Consider the following 22,383-nt stretch of genomic DNA (forward strand, 5'->3'; position numbering starts at 1 on the left):
AAAACATTGGGTTCAAGAGCTGGAGAATCAGGGAATACTTTGGCTGGTAACTTCCGGGCCTTTGAAGTAGTTATGACTTCATCGTGCAACATGGAAGCTGAGCTGCTAAAAAGAATTGGTTAGGATGGAGAGATGGCTCAGTAGTTAAGAGCATTGCCTGCTCTTTCAGAGGACTTGGGTTCAATTCCCATCACCCACATGGCAGCTCACAACTGTCTGTAAATCCAGGGGATCTGACACCTTCACACTAATGCACATAAAATAAAGTTAATAAAAAAAAGAATTGGTTACACAAATGCAGAGGCCATATACTGTGGCCATGCTCATCTGGGATGCATATCAGAGACAAGCATACTCTACAATATCTGTAGCCAAAGAAACAGCCTTTGTGTTCCTTTCTGGGACCTGGGTTTTGAGAGCATTATGAACAAACTCTGACTATCCAGAGGGAAAGAACCAAATGGTGGGTGAAGGTCTAAGCTTTGTGTGAAGAAAAACAACCAGGAAAAAAAGACAGAGTTTGGTACTAGCCTGGGCTCCTTATTAAGTAAGAGCTTGTCTCAAAATGAGGGAAGGGAGGAAAGAAAACCAAGTGAGTTCTATTTTGTAGCCAGGGAAGACGTGGACAATTCCTTAGTAACACACAGAAGAGCAGCTGGAGAGAGATGGCTCAGTGGTTAAGAGCACACGTTAAAAAGATCTGTGAATTGGGCTGTGATGGCGCATGCCTTTATGCCCAGCACTCAGGAAGCAGAGGCAGGTGAATCCCTGTGAGTTCAAGGCCAGGATGGACAGCCAGGAGCACCCAGAGAAACCCTGTCTCAAAAATCAAACGAACCAAAAACAAAGGTGAAGCTGGCATTTAGACAGTGGCTTGAACCTTACCACTCCCAACTGTGATGGGGGAAAGTACTCAAACCAAATAAACAGCAGTTTTCCCCATCTGTAAGCAGAGCACCGTAACATCCCGGTAGAGCAGATGGGGTAATGTCTGGAAAGCAGCCAGCAGAGATTCTGGTATTTATAGTATTTGAAATGGCACCTATCACCATTGAATATTTGGAACATGATACAATGCAATTGCTAACAGCAAAGTAATGTTTACAGACAATAGAACATTATTAACTAATAGAAATTGTTTCGCCAGGCAGGCACCTAAATACCTCTCCTTGACCAGCAGACTGAAGTGGGCCTTTCCTACTCTACCTTCCCAGCAGCTCAGGGATCAGTCAGTCCCTCTTCTTGGGTGCTGCCACCCTCATCCTACACAAGCCCCCCCCCCAAGCCTCTATGACGCAGCATTGACATCCTTGTGGCTCATCAAGTCAAAACCTTTCTGCATAAGTGACAAATCAGAAAACCACCTGGTGGTGGTGGTGCACATCTTTAATCCCAACACTCAGAGGCAGAGGCAGGTGGATCATAGAGTCAAGCTAGTTTTATGTCAACTTGAAATAAGCTACTATTTTGGAAGAGAGAACCAAAATTGAGATGATGCCCCCACTAGATTGGCCTCTGGGCAAGCCTGTAATGTATTTTCTTGACTGATGATTGATGTGGGAGGGCCCAGACCACTGTAAGCACCCCTAAGCTGGCAGTCATGGATGGAATATGCTATATCAGCCTGCTATAAGGTGGCTGAGCAAGCCAAGAAGCAGTGTGGGATTCCCCTCTGTATGCTGTAAATACCACTGATGAATAAAGAAACTGCCTTGGCCTGTTGATAGGGCAGAATTTAGGTAGGCGAGGAAAACTAAATTGAATGCTGGGAGAAAAAAAGGAAGAGTTAGTGAGAGGCTTTGGAGCCACTGCTGGAGACAGAGGTGCTGCAATTTTGCTAGTCTAAACTGCCAGGCGGGTAGAAAACAAACAAGCGGACTTCCAACAACAAATTGGTGTGCCATCGTGGTGGGCTAAATCCATGTAAAACCTGAGAATCCTAGACACAAAAGAACAGAGTTGAGCATGGTTTGGTAGCTGCATTTTCTTGGGTGGGCTCTGTTTGCTAGAAGCAAGCAGAGGCATGGCTCCTTTAAGAGAGGTTTTCACGATTCTGTGGTTTAAAAAAAAAAGCCACATTGTTTTGAAACTGCAGCTTTCTGGACCATGCTGCCAGCGAATGCTGATGAGGTCCAGCTATAGAGCATTTAAATGGGATTAGTAAAAAGAGTGCTAATGGCAATATAGACTGACTGTGCCTAAAAATGGAACTGTGAGCCTGGCTCTCAGAGGCAGCAAACAGCTCTGCCATGCTGGACTGGGCAGGGCAAGCAGGCAGTACTGTATTTCCCCTAGCAATGGCACCACTTAAGTTCATAAGAAGGGCTTAGCATTTTAAGAAGCACTTCTGGTCAGAAAATAATTACAGGTACACAATAGGACAGATTCAGACATAAAAGACCTTTAAATGAGTCACAGTGTTGGATAAATGTACATAGGCTTGGGAGAGAGGAGAAAAAGAGTACAGAGAGTTTTAAAAAGAAGTAAATGGTTTTTAAAAAATAAAACAAAGGGCTGGAGAGATGACTCAGTGGTTAAGAGCATTGCCTGCTCTTCCAAAGGTCCTGAGTTCAATTCCCAGCAACCACATGGTGGCTCACAACCATCTGTAAAGAGGTCTAGTGCCCTCTTATGGCCTTCAGGCATATACACAGACAGAATATTGTATACATAATAAATAAATAAATAAAAAAAATTAAAAAAAATAAAACAAAGTCTTTAAAGAGACAGAGTACTGTAGTAATGGATTAAAGGAGTAAAGATAATAAAATAAATATTAAAAAGAAATAGAGTAAAAATAAACAAGCCACATAAAGATGTAATATACACAGAGAGTCTGGATTATGTATATTATTGTGTCTTCTTTGAATTTTTTGACAGTGAAGGAGCTAAGTACAGAGAAACATTTCATTGTATAGGCTGCTAAGCTAAACCAGCATGTATATTACAAAGGTATCTTGACTTCAGAATTTGGGTCTAAGGATATGTTGCTTTGAAAAGGAAGTTCTTATTTTGTTTCCACAGAGAATGAGAACCTAAGGATTGCTTCCAGACCAATATGATTTGATGGACCAAGACCCCTGAAAGGTTGCCTTGAACACCCCAAAAATACCCTCAGAAATTACTTCCCAGTGTGATGGTGGCGCACGCCTTTAATTTCAGCACTCAGGAGGCAGAGGCAGGCGGATCTCTGTGGGTTCGAGGCCAGCCTGGTCTACAGAGCTAGTTCCAGGACAGGCTCCAAAGCCACAGAGAAACCCTGTCTCGAAAAAACCAAAAAAAAAATAAAATAAAATAAATAAGAAATTACTTCCCCAACAAAAAGCAAGAAACAGTATGGAGACAACTACGCCCCTATTCGAAAATACTGTCTATAAATGTTTATTTACATTTAAAGAGGAATATGCTATAGATATTTGCAGATGGATCTTGTTTATTGATACAAATTTAAGGTCAATTCTGTTATATGTATATTTCTGCTCTTGATTAAGGTATTGTGTTTGTCCAGCTCATTTAAAATGTAATGTATAATACAGGTTAATAGATAATCATCTAAAAAATAGATAATCATCTATAATAGTCAAGCTTGTAGTCATGTTAGTTAGATTTTCTAGATGGTCAGATATGTACATACAGATATGTATGTATTTCTAGAGTTTTGGGAGTTGCTTACAATGCACTTCCTGTTTAGTTAGGTAATATTAAATCCTTCTGGAGTCTTTGATGGAGTTGAAGAATTTATAGTTATAGTTTTTCTTAGTTATAATAAAAGGTAAAGTAAATATAAACATTATAACTGTAATTCTTGCTTGATAACTGTTTTGTTATATGTAATTATTTCGGATCTGGATGGCTGGGACGAACAAGAAGCCCTCCTCCAACAAAGCAGTGTCCTTCTAGCTCCTTTGCTTTAGTTTCTGCCTCCAGGTTCCTACTTGGAGTTCTTGCCCTGACTTCCTTGGATGAGGGATTGTGATTGGGGGTTGTGATGAAATAAACCCTTCCCTCCTCAGGTTGCTTTTATGATCTTATCACAGCAATAGAACCCTAAAACAGACATCAACAACAAAAATAGAAAATCCAGTTGGTAGACTGGTTGCCTAGCATGCAGGAAACTCTGGGGTAGATCTTCAGCACTGTGTAAAATGGGTATTGGCAAAGGCAGGAAGACCAGCACTTCAGGGTCAGCCTTAGTTATACCTCAAGGCCAACCTGAGATAGAGCAGACCCTGTCTCAAAGAAATAGGGGTTGTTTACATATTTTTGGGTCTTACACTGTTTCCTCCACCACCCTCCCTTCCGTTAAAAAAGGCGCAGTACTGTAACGCCTGCAGTCCCTTTCTTCCTACTTAGATGCTCTAGATCTTCTATCAGCACAGGAGGAGAACCCCCACTGTTATCACAGTAAACTAGTTCTCACCTTAGGGACGCTACTGTTCTTTATTTATCTGGTCACCTCCAACTGGGAATCATTTCCAGTCTTTTGTTATACAAACTGGGTTCCAGACAGGTAGTGGTAGTGCATGCCTTTAATTCCAGCTCTAACACTTGGGAGACAGAGGCAAGCAGATCTCTCTGAGTTTGAGGCCTTCATGGTCTACAGAGCAAGTTCCAGGATAGCCAGGGCTGTCACACAGAGAAACCCTGTCTCAAAAAAAAAAAAAAATTATCAGCAAGCAGGTTCCAAATGCTGACGATGGAGTTTATGCTCACGTGTAGGTTGGATTCCTGATGCGGAATGGCAGCTCTGGCCATTTGCATTCCCCAGAGCAATCAGTTAAAGGGCCAGCTTCCTCGTAGCTTTAGAAACGTGTGTCCTCCAGTTTGAATTCTTTTTCCTTTCTCTTTTAAAGACAAGGCGGCCACTGTGTAGCCCAGGCTGATCTCCCAACTCTCAAATCCTGCCTCAATTTCCTTATAGGTGTGCGCTACTCTGTGTATGTGTGTGTGTGTGTGTGTGTGTGTGTGTGTGAGAGAGAGAGAGAGAGAGAGAGAGAGAGAGAGAGAGAGAGAGAGAGAGAAAAGAGAAGAGAACCTCTTTTGGGGTGATAGAGGGGAAATAGTGCTTAAAATATCATGCAAAAAGTCAGGCGGTGGTGGCACACGCCTTTAATGTGAGTCCTAGGGATCAAACTCAGGTTGGTGGCAAGTGCCTTTACCAACTGAGCCATCTTGCTGGTCCTATACCCACTTTATGTATATGGCTACTCCCTGACCCTGAGGAGAACCTCACATGGTTCCTAGCTTGTGCCTGTGGTAGGTTGTGCCCCTTTGTTTGCTAAACAGGCGACTTTTCAGTTTTCTTTGGTCAAGGGTGATGGGTTCCTGTGAGCAACCAGCTTGGCCATCTGTCCTGGAAGTATCCTGCTCCATCAGGCAAGAACTCAACATGGCTGCAGTCTTGATGCTTTCCTGTCTAGAAAGGGAAGCATTCCCTACAGTTCTTGAGGACAACGCAAGTCCTCACATCATGGAACACTGAACACAGTAACAGTCATTCTGGTGATAGGATTTTTAACTATTTAGAAGAGGAAAGCAGGGGCCTGGTGGTGGTGGTGCGCACCTTTAATTCCAGCACTCGGGAGGCAGAGACAGGTGGATCTCTGTGTGTTCAAGGCCAACCTGGTCTATAGGACAGGCTCCAAAGCTACAGAGAAACCCTGTCTTGAAAAAAGCAAGAAGAAGAAGAAGAAGAAGAAGAGGAAGAGGAAGAGAAAAACAGAAATAAATAGTCCTTTGTCTCCATTAGTTTGAATTTACTAATAACACGCACAGACACAACTTGGCTTGTTTGGTATTTAAGAACTATCTTGAAGTTGGGCAATGGTAGCCCACACTTTAATCCCAGTACTTGGTAGGCAGAGGCAGGTGGATCTCTGAATTCGAGGCCAGTCTGGTCTACAGAGTGAGTTCCAGGGTAGCCAGGGTTAAACAGAGAAACCCTGTCTCAAAAAACAAACAAAACGAAGTATTTTTTGTCATGCTGATTTTACTGAGGAGTCACCATGAACAAGGTTCCCTCCCCCTCTCCCTGAACTGAAAACATTTATGGACAAGAAGTTATTGCTGACATTAAAGGGTGGCAGACATGTACGAGGAGTTCTGTGGGGCTTTGATCCCTTTATGAATCTTGCGATTGGAGAGTGTGTGGAGATGGCAGCCAGTGCATGTGGCAGAACAACACCGGCACGGTGGTCATCCTAGCAAACGGCTTCGTCATCTTAGAAGGCTTGGGAAGAGTCTAGACACTGGCCTTCAGCAGAGGCGTCAACACGGCGTCCCAAAGGGCCTGTTGACTGTGGTGTAGAATTGAGCTGTGTACATATGAAACTTCTTTGCTAAATAAACTTTTGAGATTAAAAAATAAAAGGAAGATATTTCAACAGTTGCTGCTCTTGTGGACAGTAAAGGAAACAGGGGTGGAGGCTCACACCCGTAATCCCAGCACTTGGAAGGTAGAAACCGGAAGATCAGGAGTTCAAGGTCAACTTCAGCTACACAACTGTGGGGCCAGCCCACTGAGGTGGGGAGCCATAACAGCAGCTGTTCCCAGTTCCACCCCTCTACTTCTGCTATCTCCTGATTTGATTAATCAGAATTGTTTTCCTTCAGAGTCCTCCTGAGTCAGGGACTTCCTAAGCAGGTTTGAATTCTCTGTGTTCTTCCCTTTCCCTCATAAACGTGATGGGAGAATGAAGGGCTGTGGGCAAGAAAGGGGGACCACACTTTCCCTAGGCCTGACTGAACTTTAACTTGCCTACTAATTAAACAACACCGAGTTCTATACTTTGCTTAACCCTGGGAATGGGTCATCGGCCTTTGACCTCAGCCCTTCGCTCCTGACCACCTCCCTTCCCCACCCCCACCTGGCCTCTGGACCTCTGTAAGATTTAGAGGAAAGAAGCAGTTTTCAGAGCGACCGCCTCAGCCAGCACCATCTCCTGTCCTCCTCTGTAGAAGCGCATCGGCCATGTATTCCAATGGGCTAGGGAGCGCGGCTGCTGGAGACAGGTAAGGGATCTCTCTGAGTTTTCTGAAGGACTCACAAGGCTGACCTCTGACACTGAAAAGACCAGGCTGTCTCCCTGGTAGTTAATGACCTACTTGGAAGATGTCCTTTCACCTAAGCCCTATCTTAAGTTCTTAGCTCCCGACGCAAGGGAGGCCTTCCCATGGGAAGAGATGGGCGATGCGAAGGACGCGGCCAGGGCAGCCGTCTAATTTGCTTGATCTCTCTCGGAAGCAACTGTCCCGGTCTCGGGGACCTCTGACTAATGCCAAAGCCCTGTTCCCTTGTCATAGAGAGACTCCCTCCTGGCTACCACACCCTTCTTAATGTAACTGTTGAAGGAAGCTGGAAGCAAGGAGAGCCTGGCCTGGCCACTGTGGTTTCTATTACGCTCCCGCCTCCACTCACGTTTCCAAAAGCCCCAAGTACAAAATGAGAGACACCAGACAATGGAGAGATAGGGACCGTTGCTCTCTCTCCCTTCCCTCACCCCTCCTCCGTCTTGTCACCCTCCCTTCCTCCTTTCCCTTAATGGCTTCACTTCTCAAGCTGCAGAATTGGTTTCAGACCATACAAAAGTCCACACACTCTTTGCCTGCCCTCAGCCTCCACAGCCCACCGAGTCTCCCACGGAGCAGACTTCCTCAGCAAGTCTTTTCTGCACTCTGTGCCTGACTTTTTCTTCCAGAAGGGGACTAGACGGACTCAGTGCCCAGATACAGACTCCCTTCAGGTGGCTCAGGTACCCCAGAGCAACTGGGGGTAGCCTGGCCCACACTGTTTTAGCTACAGGCATATTCTGGGGAATTTATTCCTTGGTTTGCTTTACTGAGTGTCCAGATTCTCTTGCCAATCTCACTACTTCATTTTTTTTTTAAATTGAGGTATCATATAGTTCAGGCTGCTCTCAAATTCATGATCCTCCTACCTCAGCCTTCTAAATGTTGAGATTAAGGATATATACCCTACCACACTTGGCTACTATTTCATTTTTTTTAGAAAGATATCAAACTGGGCATTATACCTGCCAACCATCCTAGCATTTGGGGTCCGGAGGCAGGATAATCAGAAGTTCAAGGTCATCCTTAGCCACACAGTGAGGATGAAGCAACCTAGGCTCCTGAAACCCTATTTGAATCCTAACACCTTCAATGTGAGATTATCTTTACTTTTAGTGACCCCTGTTAGAAGCTATGGGGGAAATTCAGGGTACAGAAAAGAATGAGGGCAGAACCAAGGCGAATGCAGTAAAGGTCAGGGGGTACGGAGAATCTAAGGTCAGACTAAATGAGGAGGGGAAGGATTCAGGGTGACTTCCTGGTTCAGGATCCATGGCTGTAGGATGGAAGAGCAGATGTGTGGGTGGGAAACCAGCTCAGCAGGTCACATCTCACGATGGCAGCCCCAGGCCTTCCAGACGGGACTGTCTGGCCAACAGTCAGGCTGGGGCTATGGATCTGGGAACCTTCAGCAAGCAGACACTGAACTGGCTGCATTCATTCTCTTAACCTCTTAGGCAAAGCCTCCCAGGCTATACTCCATCTGTGTCTGGGGACTGGCTCCCTTTGCTCTCTGTCTCTCTAGAGGGCACATGTGTGTGTTCCACTCACCAAGGGAAACTGCATTCTCCTTTTCAGAGCAAGAACACACACATATATTTCTAGTATATAACTGTGTCCATGCAAGGAGCCTAGGATGGGTCTTCTGGACAGCGAAGCTTAGTTCAGATGCAAAGACCAGAACCTGTGCTTCTCGGGGATAGGACTGTGGTGGCCAGTGCGCATGGGTAGTCACAGTTCTGTCCCCCTGCAGGAAGGTACGTCTCCTCTCCCTGCTACTCATTGGTGCCTGGGGTTGTGTGATCTGTGATGGAAACTCTGTGGATGACATCTGCATAGCGAAGCCCCGGGACATCCCTGTGAATCCCATGTGCATTTACCGCTCTCCAAACAAGAAGGCCACTGACGAGGATGGCCAAGAGCAGAAGATCCCAGAGGCCACCAACCGCCGGGTCTGGGAACTGTCCAAGGCCAACTCTCGATTTGCCACCACCTTCTATCAGCACCTGGCAGACTCCAAGAATGACAATGACAACATTTTCTTGTCGCCCTTGAGCATCTCCACGGCTTTTGCTATGACCAAGCTGGGTGCCTGTAATGACACCCTCAAGCAGCTGATGGAGGTAGTGTGAGTTCTCTACCTCTTTCCTTGCTGGGGAACATCTCTCAAACTTCTTTATGTCTAATGATCGTGAACTCACTGTGGGTTATGACTCTCTTGGAATCATTGTTTCATGTCTTGGGATCTTTCTTTCTTTCTTTCTTTCTTTCTTTTCTGCATGTGTCTCTGTTAGTTCCTCTGCAACTGGAGTAACATACAGACAGTTGTGAGCTGCCATGTGGGCGCTGGGAATTGAACCCCGGGGCCTCTGGAAAAGCAGAAGCCAAGGCTCTTAACTGCTGAGCAATCTCTCCTGTCCAGGACTATTTTTCAAAATAACCCTTCAGTTTTTGAGAAAGGTTTTTACTATGTAGCCCAGGTTGACCCCATACTTACAATAAGTAGCTCTGACTGACCTTGAACTTGTGACGATCACTTGGCCTCAGCCTTATGAATAGCAGAATTACAAGTATTAGCTACCATGTGGCTATTTTTTTTTAATTAGTCAAGGAGTTACTACCTGAATGTCTTCTTTATAGATGTTTCCTAGTCTCTCACATCTAAAAATTATTTTACTTATTATTATTTGAGTGCTGCGGCATGTGTGTGGAGGCCCAAGACAACTTTCAGGAGTCGGTTCTCTCCTTCCACTTTGTTGAGCGAGAGTCCCTCATTTCTGCTCTTCTGCAGAGTCCAGGCTAGCTTCCCTACAAACTTCCAGGTGATTCTTTGGTCTCTCCACCCCCTATTATAGGAGCGCTGGGATTACAGATACAGGCTACTCATGTGACTTTTTGTGGGTTCTAGGGATCAAATGCCGGCTGTCAGGGTTGACAAGAAGTGCTTGTACCTGCTCACTCCTCTTGCCAGCCCATGCTCTGCACTATTTATAAATGGGAGAAGGCTGGTGTCGCAACTTCTCTTGTTAGTCATTCTCTCTCTCTCTCATTCACTCATTTTCTGAAACAATGTCTCACGCATGTTGTGATGTGGGATTTCCCACTGTATGCTGTGAATACCATTGGTTAATAAAGAAACTGTCTTGGCCTGTGATAGGGCAAATGAATAGAGCTAGGTGGGGAAAACTAAACTGAATGCTGGGAGAAGGAAGGTGGAGTTGAAAGAAGCCATGTAGCCCTACCGGAGACAGATGCCGGAACTTTACCTGATAAACCACAGCCATGTGGCGATACACAGATTAATACAAATGGTTAAATTAATATGTAAAAGCTAACCAATAAGAAATTAGAGCTAATAGGCCAAGCAGTGATTTAATTAATACAGTTTCTATGTGGTTATTTTGGGAGTCTGAGCGGCTGGGAAATGAACAAGCAGCCTCCTTACAACAATATTGTCCTTGAACTTGTGGTCCTCCTGCCTCTACTTTCCAAGTGCTGGGATTACAGGTGTGTACTACTATGCCCAGTTATGTGTATATTCATTTATTTTATCATTTATATGTGTGTATATATGTATATGTATATTGTGTGTGTGTGTGTAGCAAGATGATAAGAAATACCATGAATGAAGTAGCCACTGGTATCACCCTAAACCATGGGTGGAAACATTAGATCCTTACTCTGCCCTTGACTTGAGTGCCCTGTTGGCTTTCTTCAGGTTGAATCTTATAGATAGAGACAGCTTGTTCATTTCCCAGGTCCCCAGACCCAAAAGAATTACACAGAAACTATATTAATTAAAACACTGCTTGAGCTATTAACTAAGGCTTTTTATTAACTAACTCTTACATCTTAAATTAAACCATTTTTATTATTTTAAGTATTGCCACCAGGCTCATGGTTCTGTCTCCTTCAGCTGCTACAGGCATCTCTTTGACTCCACCTTCTTTTTTTTTTTAACTCTCTGCTCAGAATTCCCATCTTGCTCTATTCTGTGCTGCAATAGGCCCAAAGCAGCTTCTTTATTAACCATTGGTAATAAAACATATTCATAGTATACAAAGGGGAATCCTACGTCAGAATCTCACTCTGGAAACAAGGACAAATGACAGGGAGGCAGAAAACCCTCCAGCATGGCATATAGTGGTCCTGTGATTCCAAGTCACTGAATTCTGGAAGTTAGGAAGGTTTATCTCTATCTATGCTAGTGGCCGGTTTCCACTAAACTTCATTTGTTCAGCTCAGGGCTGAGGCAATGCACACCTGCTCTCACAGAAGAGGGCTCAGCTTTCAGAGGCTGCTTCTTCCGTGTCTCCAGCACAGTGGACAAGAGACTGTCGTTTCCCTGTAGTCTGTCCCTGGTGCTCTTGTGAAGGATGCTGGGCAGCACATTAGAAACTCCTGTCACAATGCTGCCCCCTATCAGTAAGTTCTCACACACTGGCCTCAGTCTCAAATGTCCCTGTCCTCAAATGTGAACTTAAATGTGATCCTTTTTATGAAAAGAAACAAGAGCTGGAGACGTGGCTGGGGGTAGAGCACGTGACTAGTAATTCACAGAGCTCTTGGTTTAATTTCTGCCAACGCAAAATAAAGACAGGCAGAAAAACCCACCAGAGATATGACATCACTTGTAATCAAACACGTCCTGAGTCTCTTCTACAGAGCTTCCCAACGCGCACATGGGAAGTCAGATATAGAAAATCGATGGGACTCTCTCTCCAAGAGACCCACAGAGCTTTTAGCCAAGAGTGATCCAAAAGGGGCCTGGGGAGAGTGTGAAGAGCTTGCCTTGCAGGCACAAGTCCTGAGTTTGAGCTCCAGACCCGGAAAGCTGGGCTTTAACGCACAGGCTTGTAATTCCAGAGCTGGGGCGGAGAGATGGGCGAATCCCTTGCGGCAGCTCCAGGCCAGTGAGAGACTGTCTCACATAAGGGAAAGATGGGTCTGGATTGAGAGTTCGGAGGTGAAAGGAGCTTCCTTCTCTTCCAGAGGACTCAAGTTAGATTCCCAGCTTCCACATCTGGCAGCTCATAACCTGTGTAGTCCCAGCAGCAGAAGATCCAGAGTCTTCTTGGGCTCTTTAGGCATGCCCACACACGAGGCATTCATTCACCACCCTCCAAATAAACACTGTTTTAAGGTGGAGAGAAAGGTGTATGGTTCCTGAGTAACAAGACTCGAGGTTGTCCTCTGAGCTCTGCCTGCATGTGTGCACACACCCACGTGCACATGGCACACACACAAGCACAGAGTGCATATTAGAACAAAATCAGGAAAACCTGAATTGCAGAATAAATAAAACCGAAAGCCTTTTCCCACGGAGGACAGAGCATAGAGGGGGAGGGGCCAGCCTCTCCATTGTGTGCTGGTGATGAAGAAGGTGGTTTGGGTCTGTGGCAGCTGACTGGTATGAGAGTCCTTTTAACCCCAAGACTCTGATTCTGGGTTTATTTATTTCCTTGCTGACACAATCTTTGCCTTTCTCAGCCCTTCCACAGCCAGCATGGCAGAGCCCTGAAGAGGTGCTGACCCAAGCAGATGCTGTGGAAATGCTTGTTTACAGTGAGATCCACTATCTTGGTTCCTCGATCTGTCGAGAATTACCAAGATGCTTTCCCCACATGGGGTCGGAAAGTACCCTGCATTGGTCTGCAGTCCCTTAAGGAGCAGGTGGCAGTCCTGTCTTTTGGTCTTTCCCCATTACGTTCCCCGCCTTTTACTCTTCTTTTTCTTGCATAGTCGTTTTCAAAACATGAGCTGCTCATGCTGTACCAGGCACTGTACTGGAGGGAACTTAGCCGCTGAGAACGGCTGTTGGTCCAGCACTGTACCTGGTACCCGTGGTAACTGGGCTGCCCAATCACACCGACTGTTTTCTTTTGTCACTATAGGTTTTTAAGTTTGATACTATCTCAGAGAAAACATCCGATCAGATCCACTTCTTCTTTGCCAAACTGAACTGCCGACTCTATCGAAAAGCCAACAAGTCCTCCAACTTGGTAGCAGCGAACCGCCTTTTTGGAGACAAATCCCTTACCTTCAACGAGACCTATCAGGACATTAGTGAGATTGTCTATGGAGCCAAGCTCCAGCCCCTGGACTTCAAGGTGAGTTGTAGACATCGGAGTCCTCTCCACTCACACTGAGAAGGGGGAGAAACAGGATCCAAATGAACACTGCTGTACTTGCCAATGGCTGGTGGAGGCTGAGGACAAATCAAAACCCTTGGCACAGTAACCCTTACTCCAGACTTCAGAGAGCAACGGTACTCACGCCTTCTGTTATGGGGGTTCTCTCTCTCTCTCTCTTTTTTGGGGGGTTTTCGAGACAGGGTTTCCTTGTGGCTTTGGAGCCTGTCCTGGAACTAGCTCTGTAGACCAGGCTGGTCTCCAACTCACAGAGATCCGCCTGCCTCTGCCTCCCGAGTGCTGGGATTAAAGGCGTGCGCCACCATCGCCCGGCTTGGGGGTTCTCTAAAGACGTTGTGTAACACATTACTTTTTTATTTAATCTTACCAAGCTCAAATATGTCATGGTAAAATAAAACTGGTACATGCCCCCTTGGAGCTCATGAAGCACCCAAGCCTATAAAGTATAATACAACAAAAAATACCTTGACTTCTGTCTTAGTTACTGTTCTGTTTTTGTGAAGAGATACCACGACCAAAGTGACTCTTAAAAATGCAAGCATTTAGGGCTGGAGAGATGGCTCAGTGGTTAAGAGCATTGCCTGCTCTTCCAAAGGTCCTGAGTTCAATTCCCAGCAACCACATGGTGGCTCACAACCATCTATAATGAGGTCTGGTGCCCCTTCTGGCCTGCAGGCATACATGGAAGGAATGTTGTATACATAATAAATAAATATTTTTTTAAAAAATGAAAGCATTTAGCTGGGGGTTTGCTTAGGGTTTCAGAGGGCGTGGTCCATTTTCATCATGGTGGAAAGCGTGGCTGCAGACTGGCAGCCACAGGCCTAATCACAAGCAGGGAGAGAGACTGAGGCTGGCATGGGCTTTTGAAACCACAAAGCTGATTCCCAGTTACATATTTCCTCCAGGAAGGACACACCTGATCCTTTCCAAAAATCCTTCATCAGCTGGGGACTAAGTATGCAAACACATGAAGCGCTGGGGCTGTTCCCATTCCAACCACCAAGCTTAATTCTGTCAGCATTTTATTTCACTCTGTAGCCCTGGCTGGCCTTGAACTCACTCTATAGACCGGGCTGGCCTTGAACTCACTCTATAGACCGGGCTGGCCTTGAACTCACAGAGATCCGCCTGCCTCTGCCAGCCAAGTGCTGGGATTAAAGGTGCACACCACCACCACCACCTTTTCTAAACTTATTTTACTACACAGGACTACCCCCTTTCCTCTTAACCACATCATTACTCATTTCTTCCCATAGACCATGTTTGGAGAAGATGCTCCCGTGAGTTTAGGTTTTCCAGCATCAGAGTAGATAACGCCGGGCCTTCTGCCCTTCAGACTGCATTCCTTGTCCTTCTTTCCTGATCCTTGGTCTCCTCTTTCTTTCTCTTCTTCTAACATTTGTTAGTGGGCTGGTTCCTGGTGTGACCGCTGGCATGACAAAAGATTAACCATAGGAGAACACACAAGTGACAGTGTGTCGGATGTGTGAGGCTTCATCAGTGCGCTAAAGCGGTGGCCTCTCAACCAGACACTGGACGAGAGCAGAGAAATGAAGAACAACATGCAGGGGGGACCTGAAATTCAAGGGTAATTGAGTTGCGCAGGTCACAGGTTACTTCTTTTTTTTTTTAATTTATTTTTTTCCATTCAAAAATTTACACTTCCTTCCCTCCTCCCATTCCTCTCCCGCTTCCCCACTCACCCCCCTTGTGTTCTTTAGGAAAATGCAGAGCAATCCCGAGTGAGCATCAACGACTGGGTAGCTAATAAGACTGAAGGCCGCATCAAAGACGTCATCCCCCAGGGAGCCATCAACGAGCTCACAGCCCTGGTGTTGGTTAACACCATTTACTTCAAGGTACTCCAGTTGGTCCTAGAGAGACCCCAGGGACTTCCCCTCACTATGAAGCTCACCCTCTTCCACATCTTGGGGCATGTGTAGTCAGATCCCTCCTGAGAAATGGTCCATGCATGAGCTAGGCAGCCATATAAATTTTTGAAGAGCCCAGCAGTCCAGGGGCTTAGTCATGTCCCCAGGTTGGGGCAGAACAGGTGAACTATCCTTCAAGGCTAACAAGCTTTTGCACTTGTGTGACAATTTCTGCCATACAATTAATGTTTTTTTTCTTTTTTGTCTTCTTCCTTTTTTTTTTTTAAAATTATGCATCTTTGACTGTCCTGGAAGTTGCTAAGTAGACCAGGCTGGCCTCCAGAGACCCACACGCCTTTGCTTCCTGAGTGCTGGAATTAAAGGCGTGTGCATTCAAACTATGCTCAGTTAATGTATTTAAAATCTGAAACAAAATGATTTTACTGGTGGATTTCTTCACTGCCTAGAGCAATTTCTATTGTATACAGCTCCTTGGGGTTCAGAAGCTCTGAGTACTGGGCTCACTGCAGACTAAGAAGGGGCCTGTGATGTGGCCATGTATATGAATTGTTTTCCTCAGAGTCCAGGGGTCTAACGACCACTCCAATTTTACCACATTTGAGAAGGAGAGGGAAAGGATAGTGGAAAAGACACCATGGACATTCTGCAGAGCAGCTGCAATTGTGACGTATTTTTTGTCCTTAGACATGCAATGTTGGTGCTTCTCCTTCCTCCCTGTGGCCCAGGGACTCTGCCACTCGGAGATCCCCTCTCCTCCAGAACAATAGTCTGCATTTCCACAACATGTTGTCACCCTACAGTTTATGTGACAACTTGCTATTTATTAGAACAATAGACTGCATTCCCTCAGCGTGTTATCCTACAGTTTATGGGACAATTTGCTATTTATTAGTACTCTTGATCTTCCTGCCACTGCAAGTGAGACCTTGGGCCATTTATGCAGTATGATTTTTTGTTGAAATCTTGACTTCTTGTTTGTAAGTATATGGTTTTGTTTTTGTTTTTTGAGACTGGATTTCTCTGTGTAACAGTCTGGCTGTCCTGGAACTCATTTTGTAGACCAGGCTGGCTTCAAACTCAGAGATCCACCTGTTTTTGCCTCCTGAGCGCTAGGATTAAAGGCGTGTGCCACCACCATCCAGCCCAAGTATACAAATTCTTGTGAGTTACTGGGGAGATACTGGGGACTTTCCTATGGCCTGATTTCTGCATCTAAAAAATGGTAACGAGAATTCACCTACTTTACAGGATTATCAAAGGGACAGAGTAGGTGAGCACGTGAAATGCTTCGTGAGGTATTTGTACATCCTTAGAGTACACAGTTCACATTCTAAAGCCATTGGCTCTTTTTAATGCCTAACTTGCTGGTGAGAAGCCACCACTCAAAGTTAAATGACTTATCACAAGGGCAAAGAGTCAGACAATGAGAAAGATTGGTGCCGGAAGTCAGGCAGGATTTCCAGACAGATTCCTGGGCTTGCTGTCTGAGTCTGCCCTCTAATTCATCAGGGATAGAGCACCGAGCTCTGGAGGCTGTCAGCAGAAACACAAGGCAGAATGTACTTGCAAACAGGGTTGTAGGCTAGTCTTGGATTTAGACTTTTCTGATAAAAAAAAAATACTAGGTTGGCAAGATGGCTCAGCTGATAAAGGTGCTTGTCACCACACCTGGCAGAGTTCCAGCATGGAGCCCACATGGTGGGAAGAAAGAACCAGTCCCTGCTTGGTGAGGAGTTGCCCTTTGACGTCCATACACGCACAGGGGCAAGCCCCTCCTCTCACACGTAAAAGTAAGAATACTAGGGCTGGAGAGATGGCTCAGCGGTTAAGAGCACTGACTGCTCTTCCAGAGGTCCTGAGTTCAATTCCCAGCAACCACATGGTGGCTCACAACTATCTATGATGAGACCCGGAGCCCCCTTCTGGCCTGCGGGCACACATGGCAGGAATGCTGTACACATAATAAATAAATATTTTTTTAAAAAAAGTAATGATACTAATATTGCTGGAAATCTGAAAAACATAGAAATACACAGAAGTAACCATGCCATTCACACATAATTCTTAGCCTTTTAAGAGACATTTAGCTTTTCTAACAGCTGCATTTATCTGCTGATGCAATCCGACAATGATCATGTCCCATATCAGGACGTATTCAGCTAGGATATTTTTGATCTTGCTTTATGATTCTCCAATCTGACGTCTTTCAGGGCCTGTGGAAGTCAAAGTTTAGCCCTGAGAACACAAGGAGGGAGATGTTCTACAAGGCTGATGAGCAGACATGCCCAGTGTCTATGATGTACCAGGAAGGCAAATTCAAATACCGGCGTGTAGCAGAAGGCACCCAGGTGCTGGAGCTGCCCTTCAAGGGCGATGACATCACCATGGTGCTCATCCTGCCCAAGCCTGAGAAGAGCCTGGCCAAGGTGGAGCGGGAACTCTCCCCAGAGCTGCTCCAGGAGTGGCTAGACGAGCTGACGGAGACCATGCTTGTGGTCCATATGCCCCGCTTCCGCACTGAGGATAGCTTCAGTCTAAAGGAGCAGCTGCAAGACATGGGCCTTGTGGATCTGTTCAACCCTGAGAAGTCCCAACTCCCAGGTTGGTAAAGGAGAAAACTACCTCCTCTCTACTTCAAGGTGAAGGCTTGACCACGTGTGGGAGAGACAGTCAAGGGAAGCACAGAAAAGAGTGTCAAGTCAGGATACCTGGATTCTGATCTGGGCTCTGTGATAAGCTGTGGCAATCCTTTGCCCTTCCCAGCCCCACTGTGACAGGGGGTGTTTCCAGGAGTCTAGCCAGGACTGTCATCCTATGATTTTGTATCTAATAGAGGAGAGGACACCATTGGAATTCAAAGAGACAGACATTAAAAGTGAGGCATGCTGAGACAAGCCTATAATTCCAGCACTTGGGAGGTAGGGCAGAAAGATAGTGATCCAGGCTAGCCTGGGCTATTTAAGAAGCCCTTGTCTCAAAAGCAAAATAAAAAAGAAGCTAGAGAGATGGCTTAGCAGTTAAGAGCACGGATCATTATTGCAGAAGACCCAGGATCAGTTTCCAGAATCCAAGGCAGATATCTCACAACTTCCTGTTACTCCAGCTCCAGGGGATCTGATTTCATAGGTGCCTACACACACACACACACACACACACACACACACACACACACACACACAGAGAGAGAGAGAGAGAGAGAGAGAGAGAGAGAGAGAATAAATCTTGAATAAAATAAAAACGAGATGACAGTAAATTAAAGCTAAAAAATGGACCTTAAAACACTTTTTTTTTTTTTGGTTGAGACAGGGTCTTAGGCAGCCCAGGTTGGCCTGGAAACCACTGTGCAGCTAGGACTGACTTTCAACTGACTGTGCTGTTTCCACCCTGAGTGCTGGGATTATGGGTGTGTGCCACCATGTCTGGCAATATCTTTTGCTTATCTATACACTTATCTGTGTATGAGGATGCACAAGTGCCATGGTGGGTGTGTGTGTGTGTGTGTGTGTGTGTGTGTGTGTACAACTTTCAGATGTTTAAAGACATGTGTATCCCAGGGATTAAATTCAGGTTGTCAGGGGCTGGAGAGATGGCTCAGAGGTTAAGAGAATTGGCTTCACTTCCAAAGGTCCTGAGTTCAGTTCCCCGCAACCACATGGTAGCTCACAACCATCTGTAATGAAATATGCTGTCCTCTTCTGGCCTGTAGGGACATATGCAGGCAGATCACTATATACTTAATAAATAAATAAATAAATCTATAAAAAAAAACAAAAAAAATTCAGGTTGTCAGGGTTGGGGGCAAAGTGCCCTTACCCAATGAACAATCTCATTGACCCCCCGATATCTCTGTCAAAAAGAAGCCCAGAAGTGGGCATGGTGGCACACAACTATAATCTCAACACTCAAGGCTAAGGCAGGATGACAGTTTAAAGCCAGCCTGGGCTACCCAAAGAGACTCTATCTTAAAAAGGTATCAACCAGGTAATTTGATTTTATCTTTACTGAGTTAACCTTTAAACTAGCTGTGAAAGCCAAACCTCTCAAAAATGTTACCAGTCTGGGAAAACATTTTTATTTGATATAGTCAGGTTTTTCTTTAAGAACAGAGTCCCACCCTTCCACCTTCCCCAAGAAGCTGACATTAAATTCACAAGAAGCTGACAAAGAAGTCAAAGAAGTCCAACTACCTCCCTGTTTTTAAGAGGTATCCAGTGAGGGGGTGGAGGTTGTGATGAGGGGAGTTCAGCATTCTACTTCTCAAACCACTCAGAGGAATGTCTTCATTCAGACTGATCTCCTGTGTGGCCTGGAGTCAAATCACACACCCGCTTTCCTGATCTTCCTTTCTAGGGATTGTTGCAGACGGCAGGAATGACCTGTATGTCTCTGATGCATTCCACAAAGCGTTTCTTGAGGTGAGTTCATCTCCCTCCACCTTCTGCCTTTTCTGCATTGCTGTCAGTTCTGCACAAGTGTCTGGAGTTTCCTGCTGCGCTCTTGGGCAGACACAGCAGGTCTGTTAGCAGCAGGACAGAACGGGGAAGAGGCAAGTTTGCAATATTCCTTTAATCATGCACGAGGAGAAGCTTGAAGCCTTCTCCATGAGGTCTGCCTGTGTACGACATTCAAGCTCCAGCTATTTGACCTCCTCTCCTGCCAGATAAGCATATTTAGAGGGAAGCCCAAGGAAAAGGAGCCAGCACAGGCCACTGAGAGGGAATTCTGGGATGTTTCAGGAATATGGAAAACATGGGGCAAAATACTAAAACCCAATCTGGACAGAATGGGGAGGGGCGTGTGTTTAAGTGAAGCAGGTGAAGAGCAATTGAACATAAGAAAGGGGTAACTAATGAGTGTGGCTTGCCTTAGTGTTCCCAGGTGTGTTCTAGGAGACTCTTGTGAGAGACAGCATTTCAGAAACCTAGTTAGGCTGGCACATGTTGATCCTGAGAGATTCACTACACACAATAGTGTGCTGAGATCTGAGAAGTCTCAGTTTGGAAAATTGTGGAGTGTTGCTCAGCCTCTCTTCCCCCAACCGAGGCGAGCACAGAACTGTGTTAGAGTAAGTCATGCCAGCTTGTAGTTCTGATTCTCAGATACCGAAGTGTGGCTCCTTAGCATTAGGTGGAGATCTTTGCCCTTGGAGACTGATGGGCGTGGGAGGAGCCTAAGAACCTGTTTCTTTACACAGATCTCAGGGGGTTTTCACATATGTTCAGGCTGGACACCGAGTGGTGTAGGCTGTTCATCCTGGGAGCAAAGACTGAGCAGAAGGAAACGGGCCAAGATTAGACAAAGTTTACAGGGCTTGAGTTTGCAAGGCTGCAATCAGAGAGAAAGGTTCAGAGTAAGTGTCAGAGAACTAATTGTAGGAGCCAAGCTCAGTGGGACCTGAGGGAAGTGGGAGCTGGCTGTATCTTATCTTCACACTACTTGGAAATTTAGTCCCAGCATGAACTTGGAATATATGTGGAACAGCCAAAGGGAAGGGAAAAAAACATTAACCAGCCCCACAAAGCACAGAGATCACACGTACTTAATGGTCCAGGAGAGGAGGCAAAGGCAGGAGGATTGCCACAAGTTCCAGGCCAGCCTGGTCTATAAAGAAAGCTGAAAGCCAGCAAGGGGGTATATAATAAGACTGTTTAAAAGAAACCAGAGTAGGTGGCTAATACAGGAGGATCCTGAATGACAGGCTAGCCTCAGCTACTAGAAAGCACAGCAAGATCCTATCCCAGAGAAGACAGTAACACATAATGTTATCAATGGTCAGATTTTTCTGAAGGCAGTCTGCCCTTCGGATGTGTCATTCAAACACATGCTCAGGTTATTACTCCAAGAAAAACATCTCATCCAACTGGAGGACTGTCTTTTCATAAGGCACAGCTTCTGTGTAGCTGTTTGGGGGTAGTTATACCTAGGATTTTTTTATACTTCAAGAGTGAATCTATTTCAATTATAGATGTCTGATCTTGCTCCTGAATTTCTATTAGCAGCTGGTTCAAAACAATGCCCTACGATAGCATTCCACCATGCTACCAGACTGTGACTTCTAGTTCAGGAATCACACTTGTACAACTCTCGCAAGACTTTAGATGAGCCCAGTGCATTGCATCCACTGGATGTAAGAATGAGGAGGCTTCTGGAGGGAATCATTTGTGTCCAAGCATATTAGGGCTGAAGAGATGGCTCAGCCGTTACAGCCTTAACTTCCAGAGGTCCTGAGTTCAATTTTCGGCAGCCACATGGTGGCTCACAGCCATCTGTAGTGAGACCTGGTGCCCTCTTGAGGAAGAGACCTGGTCAATCATCCTCATCAGCTTAAGACCATGAACCCCAATATGGAGAAGTTCAACAGAACCGCCCAGTATGGGCTGCAGCTTTGCCAGGGCATACATTTCATGCATACTAGCTACTGGAAAACATCAGTGTGAGGAGCTGCAGGGTTTGTGTGTGTGGACTAGCTGTGTGGACTAGCAGGGTAGCTAATGCTTGTTTCCTGTGTGACCTGCAGGTGAATGAGGAAGGCAGCGAAGCAGCAGCGAGCACTGCAGTCGTGATTGCTGGCCGTTCACTGAACCCAAGCAGGGTGACCTTCAAGGCCAACAGGCCCTTCCTGGTCCTTATCAGGGAAGTTGCTCTGAACACTATTCTGTTCATGGGGAGAGTGGCTAACCCTTGTGTGAGCGAAAACAGTCTTTGACCTTTTCCTTTTGCTGTTTGTGACCAGAAGTAAAAATAAATATGGCTGCCACCTCACAAGAATGGGCTCTTCCACTCAAAACGAAGACAAGAGAGGAAGCGCAGATTAAGATGCTGTTGGGGAATCTGGGAAAGTGACATTTCCAATTTTTCTCTACCCAGTAACAATGTCTGGGTAACTAAAGGGGAAGAGGCCAGCCATGGTGGCACACACCTATATCCTAGCACTCTGGAAGACAGAAGCAGAAGGATCTACAGTTGAGGCTGGACTGCATAGGGAGAGACCCTGTCTCAAGATGACTCCCTTTCCCCAAAAGTAGAACAGAAAACCATAAGAATAAAAGACGTAAATATGTTATTATTTCATCTTGGAGGAGAGCAGGCTTCTTGAAAGGGTAAAGGGCCTTAAATTCTCAGTCTTCCTACCATACTACAAAATTCCAAGAGTATAAACAAATTAATCTCTCTATATAGAAAAGACAGAGATTCAAATTTGAGTATTAAACCTTTTATTTCTCAAACCACTCACATGCATAATGTTCTTATACAGTGTCAAAATAAAG

The 22,383-nt window shown here is 45.5% G+C and overlaps 1 protein-coding gene and 1 pseudogene across 1 annotated transcript; both read left to right on the forward strand.

Moving 5' to 3' along the window:
* Positions 1-6,042: 6,042 nt before the first annotated feature.
* LOC142858273 (small nuclear ribonucleoprotein G pseudogene) lies at positions 6,043-6,245 on the forward strand (annotated as a pseudogene).
* A 616-nt stretch (positions 6,246-6,861) lies between these two features.
* Positions 6,862-22,191, forward strand: Serpinc1 (serpin family C member 1). The gene is made up of 7 exons (XM_075988385.1): positions 6,862-7,011; positions 8,822-9,191; positions 12,963-13,178; positions 14,945-15,082; positions 17,326-17,716; positions 19,466-19,530; positions 21,633-22,191. The coding sequence occupies exons 1-7, from the start codon at positions 6,971-6,973 to the stop codon at positions 21,819-21,821; spliced, it is 1,410 nt and encodes a 469-aa protein (XP_075844500.1). The 5' UTR covers positions 6,862-6,970; the 3' UTR covers positions 21,822-22,191.
* The last annotated feature ends 192 nt before the right edge of the window (positions 22,192-22,383 follow it).

The sequence above is a fragment of the Microtus pennsylvanicus genome, chromosome 10 (assembly GCF_037038515.1).
Source record: "Microtus pennsylvanicus isolate mMicPen1 chromosome 10, mMicPen1.hap1, whole genome shotgun sequence".
Taxonomy (NCBI): Eukaryota; Metazoa; Chordata; class Mammalia; order Rodentia; family Cricetidae; genus Microtus; species Microtus pennsylvanicus.